General features: G+C 40.5%; 1 protein-coding gene across 3 annotated transcripts in view; it reads left to right on the top strand.

The window, feature by feature from the left end:
• The first annotated feature begins 9,447 nt into the window (after positions 1–9,447).
• Positions 9,448–17,374, top strand: part of wdr18 (WD repeat domain 18) — a 127,894-nt gene continuing 119,967 nt past the window's right edge. For 2 of the 3 annotated variants that reach the window (XM_052037780.1, XM_052037781.1), the window contains exons 1-2: positions 9,448–9,673; positions 14,492–14,602. In XM_052037780.1, the coding sequence (XP_051893740.1) occupies positions 9,464–9,673; positions 14,492–14,602 (321 nt within the window). In that variant the 5' untranslated portion in view covers positions 9,448–9,463. The remainder of the gene's footprint in view (positions 9,674–14,491; positions 14,603–17,374) is intronic. The other variant, XM_052037779.1, reaches the window with a different exon arrangement.

Here is a 17,374-nt window from a genome sequence, read left to right as displayed (position 1 = left end):
GCAAAATGGATCGTTTGGCCATTAATGTAACAAAGGCAATCGGAAATAATTTTTCCAAGGATTTTATAATTTTATTTTGATGCAGATGGTCATTTCTCAAAGCTTCATTTTAAGGCTGTACTTGTCTCTGCAAATCAGTGCCATGATGGACAAGTTTAATGTCAGTAACAAACTAGTCATTCTGGTGTCACCATTATGCTTGTCTTTATGTAATTTATAATTAAAGCCTGTAAGACAGTCATGCAAATTCATCTTCTATTTATATATATAAAAAAACACTCATTCGTTTATTTTTTTTCTGAATAAGTTACCCTCTTACATTTGTGTTCCCTCCCCAGGAGATGACCACTTACAGTCTTAGTTTTATCAACTATCCAAAGTTATGCAGGTATATTTACTGAAAACACCTGGATAGTTAAACATGGCTCCTAACTACATTTCATCTTACTGCAACCAGCAATTATTGTTCAGTAGCTTACAGGCTAAAGTAACCGAAGCAATACCATCAGAGGGTTGGCCACATGCTCCTAATATTCTAACCATTTAATTGGAATATCATGAAGAGCAGGTATGTGAATCTCCAATACGTGCTAATGCTAAAAGCTGTTGGTGGTATGAACTTATAAAATTACACCTCAGATATAAACTCAACTGCTAAAATTAATTGACTTGCACAGTCTAAGTATGAAAACGAGCTGCTAAAGTGGAAATATATTAGTATATAGGATACACTGCATGTATTTACCCAGTGAGCTTTTGCAGGTGTTACTATAAATGTTATGTTTGTGCATTTGGATTAATGAGTGTAGATATGTAAATTTTTTGTACACATTTATTGGTATACATCTTTTAAAATGATGAATACTTATACTAGCATAATGAGAAATTGCAATAAAATCAAAGTATAAGATAATGTATGATACTTTGGGATACTTTTTAATTCTAATATTCCATATATCACATCAGCTGTACAATTTGGAAACACTATATATAAAGTGGCAGGTGGAATGGGAGCTTTCAAACCCAATATTCACTTCATAATCTTGCATTCTTCTGTAGTTTATATAAAATAATACTAAATTAATTGGGCATGTGTTTTTTCTAGAAGGGTAAAATTTGAATCTTTAATTATGGTGGTGATTTTAAAATGGGTGCCGACTATTTGGATACTCGTACTTTAGGGTTGGATATAAATAACATAACCAAGCTAAGCACTTGTGGTAAGCTAGAGTGAACAGTTTGGTGTTGTGATCTGACTTTTCCATCATGAGGTTGATGCAAAAAAGAGAAATGAGGAGGCTCTTAAAAGGAAGCTTTGACAAATGATTATTTCACATTTTCCAGGACACCCACGATTCAACCCCTCAGAAATGTTTATTTGTACAATGTTGCACTTTAACAAGATTTTATCTCCCTTTATATATGGAGCTCAAAGCTACATTTACAATGTTTTGTGCATGACAACCCTTAACAAATGCAAAAATAACTTTGTCCTTTCTGTTCAACCTCTACTTTTCCTCAACTGTAATTAAAAACAAAGAAATTAAAAGCAATATCTCTTTAGCCATCTTCTAAACCCAGTCAATGCAAAATAATGGTCTAAATGAAACAACTTGTCTGTTTTCCCAATTTCTTCCCCTTGAGAAAGTTAAGAATGGGAGCTCAAGAATCGAGAGTATGAACATCATTTAGCTTGACTGAAGAACATACAGCCTGATTCGGAGTGCATTACATATTATCTAAGATTACAGTAGTATCTAGATCAACCGGAAAAGTGCCAATGAATGGCAGATGGAATTTAACTCGAACAATTTTTAGGGGTTGCACTCTGGGAAGTTGAATCAGGGCAGGACTTGCACAGTAAGTGGCAGGGCCCTGGAGTGTGTTATAGAACAGAGAGACCAAGGGGTGCAAATACATAATTCTCTGAAAGTAGCAACATGGGTAGACAGGCTGGAGAACGTGTTTGGCACACTGGCCTTCATTGGTCAGGGCATTGAGTGCAAGAGCTTGGACATTATGATATAGCTGCACAAGACATTGGTGAGACCATAATTGGAATACTGTGTGCAGTTCTGGTTGCCTGGATAAAAGAAGGATGTCATTAAGTTGGAAAGGGTACAGAAAAGATTCACAAGGATGTTGCTGGGCTTGATTTATAAGGACAGAATGGATAGGCTGGGGCAAAGGAGGTTGAGGGGTGACCTTGTAGAAATGTATAAAATCATGAGTCTTTTTCCCAGGGTGGGTGAGTCAAAAACTAGAGGGCATAGCAGTAAGGTAAGGGGGAAAGATTTAAAGGGGACCCAAGGGGCAACTTTTTCCACACTGAGGGAGGGGGGGTATATGGAATGAGCTGACAGAGAAAATAGTAGAGTTGGGTACAGTTACAACATTTAAAAGACATTTGGACAGGTACATGGATAAGAAGTGTTTGGAGGAATATGGACCACATGCAGGCAAACAGGACTAGCTCAGGTAGGTATCTTGGTGGGCATGGATGTTTTGGTCTGAGGGGCATGTTTCCATGCTGTATAACTCTGTGTATACATTTACATACTTTGTGGCATATGTTATTGGATACAGATGAAGCAGGAACTTTGTCTAATTTCTGCACTCACTATCCCTCCTACACTTCCATAGCAAGGAGCACTGGGACCAATATAGTGTTGCAACTGTAGTTATTTTCAAAACTACAGTTGGTTCCAGGGATCAGCTTTTGATTGTTCTTTTAGTACCACAATATATGTTGAACTTAGCCACCAAGGTAATGGGAGAGGGGGAAGAAACTCTCACTTAAGCAGGTATTTATTTATTACTGTGATTGATATAAAAGCAAATCTAATGAATGGATGAAATTCAGAGGAAGAAGGCTTTTAAAAGAAAGCTAAATGAGATTGAAAATGAGATATAAAGGACATGCCCTTAGAGAAATTATATTTTAAGTCATGGAACAGGTCATAGATATAAATATTCAGCTGCTGTTTCAGCTCTAGAAAAAAAACTTGGTTTCGGAGGGCTGGGTCCTTTTATATAAACAAAAAACTAGTCTGTCTTCATTCCTCAGATGAGTAGGACTGTGTTCATTGTATTAAGATACCAAAAGGTTAAAGGGTGGAGCTTGACCCCTCGTATTAGAAATAGGAAAGATGATGGTAGCCTGATATATACTCCTGCTGACAGGAGTAGATTGATTAAAATCTTAAGTTGTTTGTAGGGCAAGACTTGTGTACTTAAGAGAACTAAAAACAGTACCTAACCATAAAATTCCCTTCAACTGCAAATTTCAAGCCATTGTACATAAAAACATTTTTTTGATGAAAGATATCTCCCAATTCTGAACAAAATTGTGTTGTATATAAGTGCACTAAAGGTCAACAGTTGTCTAATGGCACAAAAAATATTATGGTTGTCTTGAATAATATGCAAATAACAGATTTAATATTTATGTTTATAGCTCCAGTAAATAATTTAAAGGAAGAGACTGGTGTTACTGTAAAAGCTTAAGTGCTTATTTTAACCACTGAATAGAGAAGAAAACAAAATTAAACTGTATTACTGTATTACAGGGAAGGATTATATTGTAAAGCTGCTAAAATAAAAGCTTGGCTCTGGCCATAATATATAGTTTATTGTTACATCTAAAATGACAAATTTACCAGCTGGATTTATATTAAGAAAAATCAATTCTAAAGTGTCCAGAGTGAAGACTATCAGAACAATATGGGTTCAGAAAACATCGACCTTTATTAGCTTGCTTAATTTAAAAAAAAACAAAATCCTACAGTTATCATTTGAGTTAGCAGTAAGGTATCATTACAAATCTAGATCATGAGGTATACCTATAATTGGGGACTCTGCAAGTTCCGTAGATGATTACACAACTCCATTGATGAGGGCAGATATAAGAGAACCCCACATACTATATATTGCTCTCTGGTCCATGTATTGTTCATCCTTTCAACCTCACAGTTAAAAAGTAGACTTCCCATTGATTTCAAATGAATTCTTTACCAGTCAAAACAGTGTTACATTGCTGCAGCTGGGATGACGGTGGAAGAGCTTTGGTACATAGAGGATATCTCTAGGTATGTTAACTATGCCAATCCATTGAACCACAAACCTGCTGGAAGTACATGAGCATGAACGTTGAATAAATACATGCTTGAATGTGATTGTAATCCCTCCAAGATCAAATACACATCATCCTGATGTATGTAAGATGAATAACCTGTTCATGAAAAGCCTGTGCAGTGCTTTCTGCATTGCACATCAGCTTGAGTCAATGCTTTGTAGTGTAACCTAAACAGTTTCTTATGCCAGCACAATCAACAACAAAATGTTTAATGGAGGCCTATTTCCAAGTGTTAAATACTGAAAACCTCAAGCTTCAGTTTGTAGTTGTCGTCTGAGATAGACAAATACTTACAAAAATTATACCAATTGGGAAAATCCACTGAATCACAAGGACAAGGCTATTCAACCCATTAACTCTGTGCCAGCTCTTTCAAAGAACAATCAAGTTAATCCTCCTTCCAGCTTTTCCCCATATCCTTGAAATGTTTATCTCCCTGATATTTATCTAATTCCTTTTTGAAAGCTATTTTTGAATAGGTTTCCTCCACCCTATCAGAATATTCCAAATCATTCCATTTATTGTGTTAAAAATCCTTTGAACAGGATGTGGTATGAATTTGAATACAGTCAGCAGAATTTTGTATACAGTCAGCTTTATGGAGGCTCATGTGGAAAGCTAGTCGTGAAAGTATTGGAATACTAAGATGAAAGAATAATAAGGGATGGATAAGGGTTTTAACAGGAGATGAGTCAAGACAGGGTAGAGTGAAGTCAAGTTGTGCAGATGGAAGTGGTGTTCTTGATGATAGGGTACATATGTGACTGGAAGCTCATTGTGAGTCAAATTGCCTGGTTCCACTTCATCAGTTGCTTTGGTGAAGGATAGAGTTGCTGGGAGGGATCAAAGACAATGCCTTGGATGTCCCACATACAGGTCCTTCTGGGTTACAAATGCCTGACTTATGGACAGCTGTAAATATGAGCAAACTCCCATAAATATCATTAAATCCAAATGAAAACCAGTCTTTGGGGGGAAACCTGTTTATTTGTAATCTTGCGGTAATCAGACACCATTATCTCTTAAGAATACAGCTGCCAGTTTCAGCCTGGGAAACCACTTAAGACAGTTGTTTTGGAAAGTAACAAGCGGTCGCTTCTATTGATACTTGTGCAATGGTATTCTATTAAATAATGTAACATCCACTGATATTTCAAGCCTACTGAAACAAGCCATTGAGTCTGGGACATTCTGATTCTGTACCATTACAACCAGGCAGAGGAAGACAATGAATACATTTTGACCACACAAAATGCTGGAGGAACTCAGCAGGTCAGGCAGTATCTATGGAGGCAAATAAACAGTTGACATTTTGGGTTGAGACCCTTCATCAGGACTGGAAAGGAAGAGGGCAGAAGCAAGAACAAAAATGTAGGGTGAGGGGGAGGAGCACAAGCTGGCAGGTGATAGGTGAGTCCAGGTGAGGGGGGAATGAAAGGGAATGATGCAAGAAGATGAGAGGTGATAGGAGGAAGAGGCAAAGGGGTGAACAAGAAGGAATCTGGTAGGAGTGGACAGTAGACCATGGAATAAAGTGAAAGAGGTGGGGATTAGGAGGCAGGTAGTGGGCAGGTCATCGGGGAGGGGAAAGAGAAGGGGTGAGGGGGCTACAGGAATGAGGAAGAAGGGGTGGAAAAGGGTGGTAAAAAAAGGAGAGGGGTTACTGGAAGTTAAAGAAATCAATGTTGATGCCATCAGGTTTATGTTAATTGGCCCTCATCAACACCATTCATTTCAATACTGTGAAGGTATGGTTACCATATCAAGTGATTTTGTGTATTTTCTGACTTATGGACAAAATTGACATGTTGTTCGATTGTTCTTAACCCATGGATGGCCTGTATTTAGTTGGAGGAAGTTTTTGCTCATCCTGTACAGGGTTTTGGTTTTCAGGCAAACAATATGACAGACGAAGCAAAAAATAAACTGTTGGAAGAAGAACTATGTAGAGCCAAATGGATGGTTGATGTTTTGGGCCAAAACCCTGCATCAGGACTGACCTCACCAAACTTATCTCTTCATACCCTAACTTCATTGCATCTCCCCTTGTCCTGTCCCTTTCTACCTACATCTGGGACATCACTCATGCCCTCCACCATTTTTCTTGCCTAACCAATTCCCCAGTCCCAACTGCTTCATCTTTATCATGGATGTCCATTCTCTATATACCTCCATTTCCCATCAGGAAGGTCTTAAGGCCCTCCGTTTCTTTCTGGAACAAAAATCCAACCAGTTCCCCTCCACTATCACTCTAATGCACCTGGTGGAACTTGTTTATATAATGAGTCCTAATGCGGGGTCTATGCAGCAAACAGCTGCCGTTTGACCCACTGATTTCTTCCAGCGGTTCATTTTTTTGCTCCAGATTTCAGCATTTGTGGTCTCTTGTGTCTCCAAGATGATATGGAGTTGGTGAGTGGGGAAGTTTGAGAAGCAATGGATTGGGTGTCTTCAGCATATTGGTGAACTGGATTACAATGGTAGATTTTAAAGAAGATGACATAAATTTGGCAGGTAGTGAGGATATCAGAGCATAAGCCCCAAGAAGATTGAGGCTGAAAATAATCTCCATGACTGAAGTAAAAAAATAAACTTCTGCAAGAACACAGTGGATCAAGCAGCATCAGTGGAGGTAAAGATATGCTTGATATTTTGGGTCAAGTCCCTGCATTGGACTGAGAATGTTGAGGGAAAATAACAGTGTATAGAAATGAGAGGGAGGGGCAGATGGAACCAGGTGGGAGTGAGGAGGGGGGAGGGGAAGAGTTGAGACAGAGGGTGATATATGATAGGTGGAACCAGATGAGAAGGCAGATAGAACCAGGTGGCAAAAGGTATAGAAAAGGTGAACCGAGGGAGAAGAAACCCAGGTGGCTAGATATGTAGGTGATGAGCAGATGGAACCAGTTGGTGAAAGGTGATGAGCCTAGGTGATGATGGGAGAAGGATGAAAAAGGTGAACAAAGGGAAAGAGACTCTGGGTGGACGAGTGGATGTGGGAAAGGAACGCGGGGTGAATGGGTTACCTGAAATTGATGTTCAATATGACAGTTGGGCTGTTGGCTACCCAAGTGGAATACAAGGTGCTGTTCTTCTAGCTTGCGCTTGGCCTCACCGTGGCAGTGGAGAAGGCCGAGGACAGATAGGTCAGGGTGGGAATGGAAGGTGAATTGAAATGACATACAACTGGAAGCTCCCTCAAGACGGCCGTTGCGGGCATAGTGCAGGTGCTCTACAAAACGGTCGCCTAGTCTGCACTTGGTCTCGCTAATGCAGAGGGGTTCGGGGTAAGGACAGTTTATCCATTGTCTGACAAGCGACGCCCCCGCATTACGGCTGTTCGGGTAACGGAAATTCATCCTTAGAGTTCACAAATCACAACCCAAAAACTTGAGATACGGAATAAAATTCACTGTCACATAATTTATGTGAAAAAAGTAAATAAATAAAACATTTTTACTATCAGCATTTCTTCACGCACGGTTGTCAGACGGCGCGGCTTCGCGTTATGGAAAATCGCAACACAGACCAACTTCTAGGAACACAACCCCCCGTAATCCTGGGGTCCCTTGTACTATAATAGATTTTTCTGGTGAACCCAGTAAGCTTAAAGAGGGCCCTGATAAATTAGAAGGGAGCTTGGGGAATGGGGCTCTGGTGAATCAGAAGAGAGCGCAGTAAACACCTGGTGAGTTTGATGGCAAACCATTTGTATTTCCAAATGGTGGGATAGCGGATTTAAACTTTATTTATACAGCATGGTAACAGGCTCTTCCGGCGCAACGAGTCCGCACCGCCCGTTTAAACCCAATTAACCTACCCGTACGTCTTTGGAATCGGAGTTTTACTTACCCAATGGTCGGTGCATCCAACTAATTAAGTAGCTAGGGTTTGTTAGCTACCACTTAGCATTGAAAACTCCAATATCAAAACCACCTGTTATTTTAAATATAACAAATTTGGTACAACATTTCCTAGGGATCGAGGTTTTGGGAAAAGGAGATGGGAAGATTAAGGGAAAGGGTGGAGAGGGAACCGAGAAAAGGCAGTGAGAAGAAGTAGTGATGTGGGAAAGGCAGGGGAAATGAAGAACCGAAAGGCGGGCAGGGTAGAGAGTAAGAAACGGAGCAGAGGTGGGTAAGGAGTGAGGTGGGAGAGGCGATTGAAAGAGGATAATCATCAGAATAACCACTGGAAGGAAGGAGAAGAGGTGTGGAAAGAAGACAGAATGGAGATGGAGCGCACTGTGTGGAGCATTGGATGAGTGATGAAAAGAGAGTGGAAGTGGAACTGATTCCATTATCGGTAATTATTAACGATATTAATATTATTATAATATAATATAACGGTAATTATTAACTATAGTCTTTCCATTTTTAAAATTAACTTAAGTTTATGGCAACATGAAAAACCACTGCAGAATAAAAGAGTTAACGTCAACTGTTTCTTTTCACAAATGCTGCCTAACCTCCTGAGTACTTCCAGCGCTTTTTGCTTATTTCAGATTTCCAGCATTCGCCGCATTTCGCTTTTTGGTGAATTGTCTTGGTCAGCGTCAGATCGAAAACTCAATACTGCTTTCCCTTTCTTTTAACTTAGTTATTGATCAGTGGTTGTTGCTGTATTATCCACGGGTTTACTGGAAGACTTTAAATATCAGGTGGTCAAACCAAAAAAAAATCCATCGCTTATTTAACCATTGGAGACTGCAGGAGGGAGGCCGGGCTACTGATTGCCCTGGGTTACATATAAATGAGGAAGACAATTTGACAGGAGATACTGCAGATGCTGGAAATCTGGAGCAACACACACAAGATGCTGGAGGAACTCAGCAGGTCGGGCAGCATCTGCGGAGGGAAATGGACAGACTGAGCTCCCTGTTCGAGTAACAAACAATATGATGTTACAACCAACTTTCCTGAAGTATTCCAAGGTAATTCTTCCTTGTCTACCCTCTCTGGAAATCCTTATCATGTTGATCACTTTTCGCATTACATATTCTTTAGCACCGGCTTTAAATTTGTTCCAGTTTACCTGACCCACGGGTGCAGATGTATTTCCTCCACACGCCCGCTTCACCTTCCCGTTGTCTCTGAAGGCTCGGGGATTATCCCCGTCCTCTGACAGCACTTTTTCATTCGTTCACTTTAGTTTTATAAATCTAACTTCTGATATTACCTCACTACCAAACAAGCACGGAATGCTGTACTTAAATTTCCTCGAACTCAATTTGTCTCCTGGCCCAGCCACGTCGTTACCCGGGCAACGGCTCGGCGCCGCTCTTGCCGCGCTGCTCGTTAGCAGCGGGGATTGTGGGAAGGTCGTGAGATGGCGGCCGTGCTGGAGGTGGTGCTGAGCTGCGATGCCGGGGGCTCGCTGTGGAACTGCAACGTGTGGGAGCCACGCTCCGGGACCACGCTCACCAGTTACCGGGGCGGCAATACCTCGGCTCGAACCTTGTGCGTTTTAGGCGGCGAGTATCTTCTGGGAGCGCAGCTCGGCAAGAATTACATCAACGTGTGGGAACTGCAGCGGAAGGTGAGCAAGTTCAATGGCTGTAAGTGGGGCGGGAAGTACCGGCGGGGTCTCAGGGAGGGGGTAGGAACAGGCGGGATGTGGGGTAAAGAGAGAAAGGGGACAGAGGTTGGAAGAACACGGGGATGGGGACTGGATGGAAGGGTAATGAAATGTGGCTCGGAGACTCTAGGGGGAAGAGAGCATGGGCAAAGCACTGGAGAGGAATGGTACGTGGGCAGGGGGACTGGAGGACAAGGGGGCGAATAGGCGATGCCACAGCCTTACTAGATCCTTGTCTGCTTTGGGATCACGTTCGTGAGGGATCTGTTGGTCAGTGTTCTGGTTTGCATGTCATCCTATAGCAGATGTAGAACTGAAGTGAGTTTCTGAAGGTAGGCAAGTTTGAGAAGTCCTAGGCTGACAACTAAGTTTCCGTAAGTATTAAAGAGGCCATTATGTAATTGATACTGCATTTTTCTTGGAGGTCACATCCATTGTTGCACTTGATGGAGAGAGTCAGGATCGGGTTTATTATCACTGACTTGTATGTCATGAAATGTGTTGTTTTGCGGCAGCAGTACAGTGCAAAGATGTAAAATTTACTATAAATTACAAATAAATGGTGCAAAGAAAAAATAATGAAGCAGTGTTCATGGGTTCACGGACCGTTCAGAAACCTGATGGTGGAGGGAAAAAGCTGTTCCTAAATCGTTGAGTGTGGGTCCTCAGGCTCCTGTACCTCCTTCCCAATGGTAGTAATGAGAAGAGTCCAGAGTAATTCAAGAAGTGGCTGTTTTTATGCCGGAAAGTGGCAGTTGAGGAGGAGCTACATCATGTATTTCCCTATGATAGAGAGTTGGGTGACTGCTCTGTAGTTGCCAAAATTTTGTTTTGTCTCCTTTCTTGATGGTCAAGGCTACAATGTCTCTGGGTCACTGGCATAGTTTTCCCAGATGAGCCCAAATTCCATGTAACAAGCTTCTCTCCCTCAAGGTTTAGAACTTCAGCATGGATGTTGTCTGTTCCAGAGGTTTTATTATTTATCAGTTGGCTTATTGCTTTTGCAACCAGTTGTCGGCTGAGGTATCAGTGAGACTGAACCGGAATGTTTTGTGGAATGTAGTCAAGGACACTTTCATTGAAGAACTCCTTTACCAAAACTGTCTTTAGTTTGCACCCTTCAGTAAGCACTAACTGACTTGCCATCCTCGATGAGCTCTTTGTTATTTGCACCCAGCAAGGTGGACCTTTGGTGTTCAAGCTGTAGATTTGTCTTGTCTGTCTCTAACAAGCTTCCACAGGATGGTTGGGAAAGTGTTCAAACTTTAGAACCAATGTCACTTCAGCCTCAGTTATTTAGCTACAGTGTGCTTGTGCGTGTCCTATCTTGGGGGCTGTTGCTGATTTGTTCACTAAGAGTATGACAGAATTAGCCTTGCATTAAACATCTGTAAAACAGGCCCTACGTCACCTGTCGCCACAGTTATCATTTCCTTTCTGAAAACAAAGTTCCTAGTAGATAGTCAGAGGCTTTTCCCCAGGGCTGAAATGGTTGCCACAAGAGGACATAGGTTTAAAGTGCTGGGGAGTAGGTATAGAGGAGATGTTGGGGGTAAGTTTTTTACTCAGAGTGGTGAGTGCGTGGAATGGGCTACCGGCAACGGTGGTGGAGGCAGATACGATAGGGTCTTTTAAGAGACTTTTGGATAGGTACATGCTGAGAAAGATAGAGGGCTATGGGTAAGCCTAGTAATTTCTAAGGTAGGGACATGTTTGGCACAGCTTTGTGGGCCGAAGGGCCTGAATTGTGCTGTAGGTTTTCTATGTTCTAACTTGACCCTTGAATCGCATTCCACATCTTGGGCATTACCTTTTAACAAAAGCTGAGAAAATTCAGCACATGTCTTCGCACAGCCTTGGGCCACCTGATGAAGAATGTTTGAAGAATATGAAGATGGTCTACTGGACAGAAGTGATTCCCCACATTCTTCAGAAAAATGGGCTACGTATAGCAGGCACTTCAAAGCACTGGAGTGGTATCACCAAAACCTGCAAAGTCCCCAAAATTCCCTTGCAGGATATGCAAACCAGCAGCATTGTCTTCTCTCAGGACAGCAGCTTCAGCAGTCAGTTCCAGTTGTTTGCATGACCTATACCAGACTTCAGAAACAGACATTCCACTCTGAATACCTTGCCATGTGATTATGCTTCAAGGTTGTTCTGAAAGCTGTCTTGGAAAAAATATTACATCCTTACTGACATGTGAATGCCTGACCTAAGATCAATCAGAATGCAAGGCACTGAGAACCTCATTGCAGTGTGTTTGAACATTTGGAAGGCCTTTGATAGGTTACCACATGATTAGAGCACATAAGATTGGAGTTATGTGCTGGTATGGATTGGTTTCTCAGTCAAAAAACAATATGTAGGAATAAACTAATTATGTTCATGTCTGGGAGGGTGACAGATGGGATGTTGCATGGCTGTTCTGGGACCTCAACTGTTCAGTCAGATCAGCCATGATATTATTAAATGGCAGAGCAGGCTGGAGGAACAGATCGCCAACTCCTGTTCCTATATTCATATACAGTGGTAAATGTTTGTATGTAAACCCACAATGTTCCAGCAGTCAAGTTGGTGAAGTTTTGCCGCACTGCAATGGAAATTATCAATGATTTGGAAGAGGGGATCAGTGTAATATATACAAGTTTGCTGATAATTAAAAGAAAACTGGATGTCAGCATGGGTTGTGAGGAGGATATGGAGTGGCTTTGGAGGACATAGGCAGGTTAAAGTGAATGACCAAGGACATAACAGAATATTATGAGGAAAAATGTGAGTCTATCACTTCTGCTGGAAAATAAAAAGCAGTATTTTTGTAAATGGTGAGAGATTTGAAGGGTGGTGGTGCTTGGAGGCACTGGAGTGTATTTGTATTCGAACCACTGAAAGTTAATATGCAGGATCTGTAAGCAATTAGGAGGGGAATGCAATATGTTGGCCTTTGTTGTGAGTGGATTTGAGTGCAGGGTAAAGATGTCTTACTGGAATTATATAGGGTCTGTATGAGACTGTGCCTGGAATATTGCATACTGGTTTTCTTTTGAGAAATTTGTAAAGAAAAAAGGATAGAGTGTAGTGAAGGTTCACCAGCTTGATTCTTGGGACGATGGATTTGCATACCACATGGAATAGTAGAAGTAGACCAGTTGGCCCTTGAGCCAACTCCATCATCTGATTTGATTGGCACTGCATTCCCTTCTGCTCAGGGTATTCTTCACTCCCTTTTTTATCACGACTCTATTTATCTTTACCTTGAGTGTATTCAAAGACTGCCCTTTGAGGAAGAGAGTTCCAAAGATTCACAACCCTCAGAAAAGAAATCAGCTAATCTGTCTTAAATGAGTCGCCCTTTAGTTTTAAACTATGATTTCATGTCATCTAAGTCAGGGATAATAAATCTGATTCTAGATCCCCTCAAAGAAAAGACATCCTCTCTGCATCGACCATGTCAAGACATATATGATGTGAACACACATTGCCCTATATAACTGAAGTATCTCCCTTTTGTATTGAATTCTCTTTGCAATAAATGATAACATTCTGTTAGTTTTCCTAATTACTTATATTACTTCATACTAACCTTTTGTGAATCATGCACAAAGGCACTCTGATCACTCTGCTTCTCAGTAATCTTTCATCACTTAGAGTATGCCACTCTTTTATTTTCCTGCCAAAATAGATGTTTTCATATTAAACTCTATTTGCTAGATCTCTATGCACTCTTTTGACTTGCGTATATCCTTTGTGGCTCCTTTGTGTCCTCCTTTGCAACTTGCTTTACCACCTATTTTTGTGTCATCACAACATTTTGTCCAAATTTTCAGAACGTTCAAGTCATTTATATAATTTGTAAAATGTTGAGGTCCCAACACCAATTCCTGAGGCACAACACTAATTACATTTTGCCAACTATGTTAACTGTTTTCCAGCCAGTCTTTTATCCACACCAATTTGGGAGGGTGACTGATGGAATGTTGCATGGATGTTCTGGGGCCTCAGCTGTTCACAGTCAGATCAGCCATGATATTATTAAATGGCAGAGCAGGCTGGAGGAACAGATGGCCAGCTCCTGGTTCTATATTCATATACACGTTTGTATGTAAACCCACAATCTTCCAGCAGCCAAGTTGGTGAACTTTTGCTGCACTGTCTTGGAAGTTATCAATGATTTGGAAGAGGGGAATCGGTGTAATATTTGCAAGTTTGTTGATAATTAAAAGAAAACTGCATGTCAGCATGGGTTGTGAGGAGGATACAGAGATACTTCGGAGGATATAGGCAGGTTAAAATGAATGACCAAAGACATGACAGAATATTATCGTGAGCATTGTTTTTGAAATAGCTTTGAATCACTTTATGACAACTTCTGGAAATCTAAATATTGTACATCTACTGTCTCCCTTTATTTACAGCACGTTACTTCATCAACTCCAATATAATGATTAGACATGATTTCGCTTTTACAAAAGCATGTTGACTGGCCTGATTACCTTGGATTTTTCTAAGTGCCCTGCATCTAAGTTTGTATCATTGTTTAAAATGTATCTGCAAATTAAATTGCTGTTGGTGAATCTTAACTGATCAGCACTGATGGCAATCTATACTCCTATAAGGATTAAGTTTCTATGCCACAAATAAACATTCACATAAAACTGTTCATATGTAGTAGTGCAGATCTTCAATAAATAGGTACAGTTGATGAACAGTGGGTGGAGTGATCAGTTCAAAGTGGTTGCAGAGTTTTATTTGATAAACACTTTCACCTTCTTGTTTCAGGATCAATTGCAGCAGAAGATAGTCTGTCCTGGGATTGTTACCTGCCTTGCTGTGTCACCCAATGGACTTTATGTTACGGCTGGGATTGAAGAGAGCATCTACTTGTGGGAGGTAAACATGAAAGTTCCTGTTCATCGTTTTGTGCTATAAACTGTTAATTTTCAATTTATAATTACTGACTGGACGATGTTTATATAGAAATAATGCGTGGGGAAATAAAGCAGACAAACTTGTTGGTTTATGTTTTCTTTTGTGGATTTAAGCTTTATAAAATTTTTGAGAGCTCCGCATGACAGGATTTCCTAGGGAAAATTAACTTTTCAATCTAAATTATGCATCTTGTGTTGAAATAAAAACATAATGTTATCATGGAAACACTTCTAATTAAATGTAACCTTTCCATTTTGTGTTTTTCATATATAAGTGGTCAGTTTTGCTACAGAATTTGAAGAAAGCTTTTCTGAAAAAGGATCTTAAACGTGAAACCTTAACTGTGTTACTCTTTCTGTAAATTCTGCCTGACCTGAGTGCTTCCAACATTCTCTGATTTCATTGCAAAAGGTTGTTACTTGTTAGAATGAAATTGAATGCAAGTTCACTAATGAATAAAATATCAGGCTTTGTAAATTGATTCTCCTCAAAGTAACCACAATGTGGCAGTCTCTGCACATTCAAATCCTGAAGAACCTTGCTGCAGTTTCAAATCCCCTCTAAGATTTAATGTTGGCTTGCCTTTACTCTTTTATAATTATGAAATGCAAAGTTGAATAGCTGAAGGTTCATAACTGAGGCAACTTGGATGATGTTAGAATTATCAAAAAGCAAAGAAAAGACTGAATTTTAATTTCTTCCATACTTTTTCGCTATCTTTCCCCTTATTTTTGTCACAACATTGCAAGGATTTCTCTTCCAAAGTGCCCCTCCCCACTGCTGATTCTTTACACGTGAAATTCAATGTTCCTTCAACAATGGTTTCTGTTGCTTTGTGAATTCCATGCCCTCTACTGTGTTGCTGCGAGTTTTCCTCCCTCTGATGATGCCAACTCTCTTTCTGAACTGACCTTATTCTCAGTCCCATATCATCCTTTTTCACATCTTGTTCTAATGACAATTTGTTTTTGTCCCTTTCAGATAGCAAAGACCATCAAGCTTCAATGACTATTAAATGCCAAGCTCTCTCTCAATCCCTTCTCTCCACCTTCTGATGATGCCTCTCCTTTAAATGAATCCATTACTGTATTTTTCTTCCTCTGACTCTGAATGATCCATCTTGATTGGAATTCAGGCTTCGTCCTCATGTTCCATCTCCGTGAACTCCAAAGTCATAATGATGAGTTCTTCTATTTGCCTCAAAACTTACATTTTTCACTGAAGCACAGTGGCATGCAAAAGTTTGGGCACCCCTGGTCAAAATTTCTGTTGCTGTGAATAGTTAAGTGATAGAAGATGAACTGATCTCCATAAGTCATAAAGTTAAAGATGAAATATTCTTTTCAACATTTTAAGCAAGATTAGTGTATTATTTTTGTTCTGTACAATTTTAGAGTGAAAAAAGGAAAGGAGCACCATGCAAAAGTTCGGGCACCCCAAGAGATTTGAGCTCTCAGATAACTTTTACCAAGGTCTCAGACCTTCATTAGCTTGTTAGGGCTATGGCTTGTTCACAGTCATTGTTAGGAAAGGCCAGGTGATGCAAATTTCAAAGCTTTATAAATACCCCGACTCCTCAAACCTTGTCCCAACAATCAGCAGCCATGGGCTCCTCTAAGCAGCTGCCTAGTGCTCTGAAAATTAAAATAAATGATGTCCACAAAGCAGGAGAAGGCTATAAGAAGATAGTAAAGCATTTACAGTTAGCCGTTTCCTCAGTTCGTAGTGTAATTAAGAAATGGCAGTTAACAGGAACAGTGGAGGTCAAGTTGAGGTCTGGAAGACCAAGAAAACTTTCTGAGAGAACTGCTTGTAGGATTTCTAGAAAGGCAAATCAAAACCCACGTTTGACTGCAAAAGACCTTCAGGAAGATTTAGCAGACTCTGGAGTGGTGGTGCACTGTTCTACTGTGCAGCAACACCTGCACAAATATGACCTTCATGGAAGAGTCATCAGAAGAAAACCTTTCCTGCGTCCTCACTGCAAAATGCAGCGTCAGAAGTTTGCAAAGGAACATCTAAACAAGCGTGATGTATTTTGGAAACAAGTTCTGTGGACTGATGAAGTTTGGAGAAAAAAGGGTGCAGAATTTCATGAAAAGAACACCTCTCCAACTGTTAAGCATGGGGGTGGATGAATCATGCTTTGGGCTTGTGTTGCAGCCAGTGGCACAGGGAACATTTCGCTGGTAGAGGGAAGAATGAATTCAACTAAATACCAGCAAAGTCTGGAAGCAAACATCACACCATATGTAAAAAAGCTGAAGATGAAAAGAGGATGGCTTCTACGACAGGATAACGATCTGAAACACACCTCAAAATCCACAATGGACTACCTCAAGAGGCACAAGCTGAAGGTTTTGTCATGGCCTTCACAGTCCCCTGACCTAAACATCATCGAAAATCTGTAGATAGACCTCAAAAGAGCAGTGCATGCAAGACGGCCCAAGAATCTCACAGAACTAGAAGCCTTTTGCAAGGAAGAATGGGTGAAAATCCCCCAAACAAGAATTGAAAGACTCTTAGCTGGCTACAGAAAGTGTTTACAAGCTGTGATACTTGCCAAAGGGGGTGTTACTAAGTACTGACCATGCAGGGTGCCCAAACTCTTGCTTCAGGCTCTTTTCCTTTTTTGTTATTTTGAAACTATAAAAGGTGGAAATAAAAAAGTAATCTTGGTTAAAGTATTAAAGAAATGTGTCATCTTTAACTTTATGCCTTTTGGAAATCGGG

Source organism: Pristis pectinata, chromosome 24 (genome assembly GCF_009764475.1).
Source record: "Pristis pectinata isolate sPriPec2 chromosome 24, sPriPec2.1.pri, whole genome shotgun sequence".
Classification (NCBI taxonomy): Eukaryota; Metazoa; Chordata; class Chondrichthyes; order Rhinopristiformes; family Pristidae; genus Pristis; species Pristis pectinata.
This window is presented reverse-complemented; position numbering and strand designations above follow the sequence as displayed.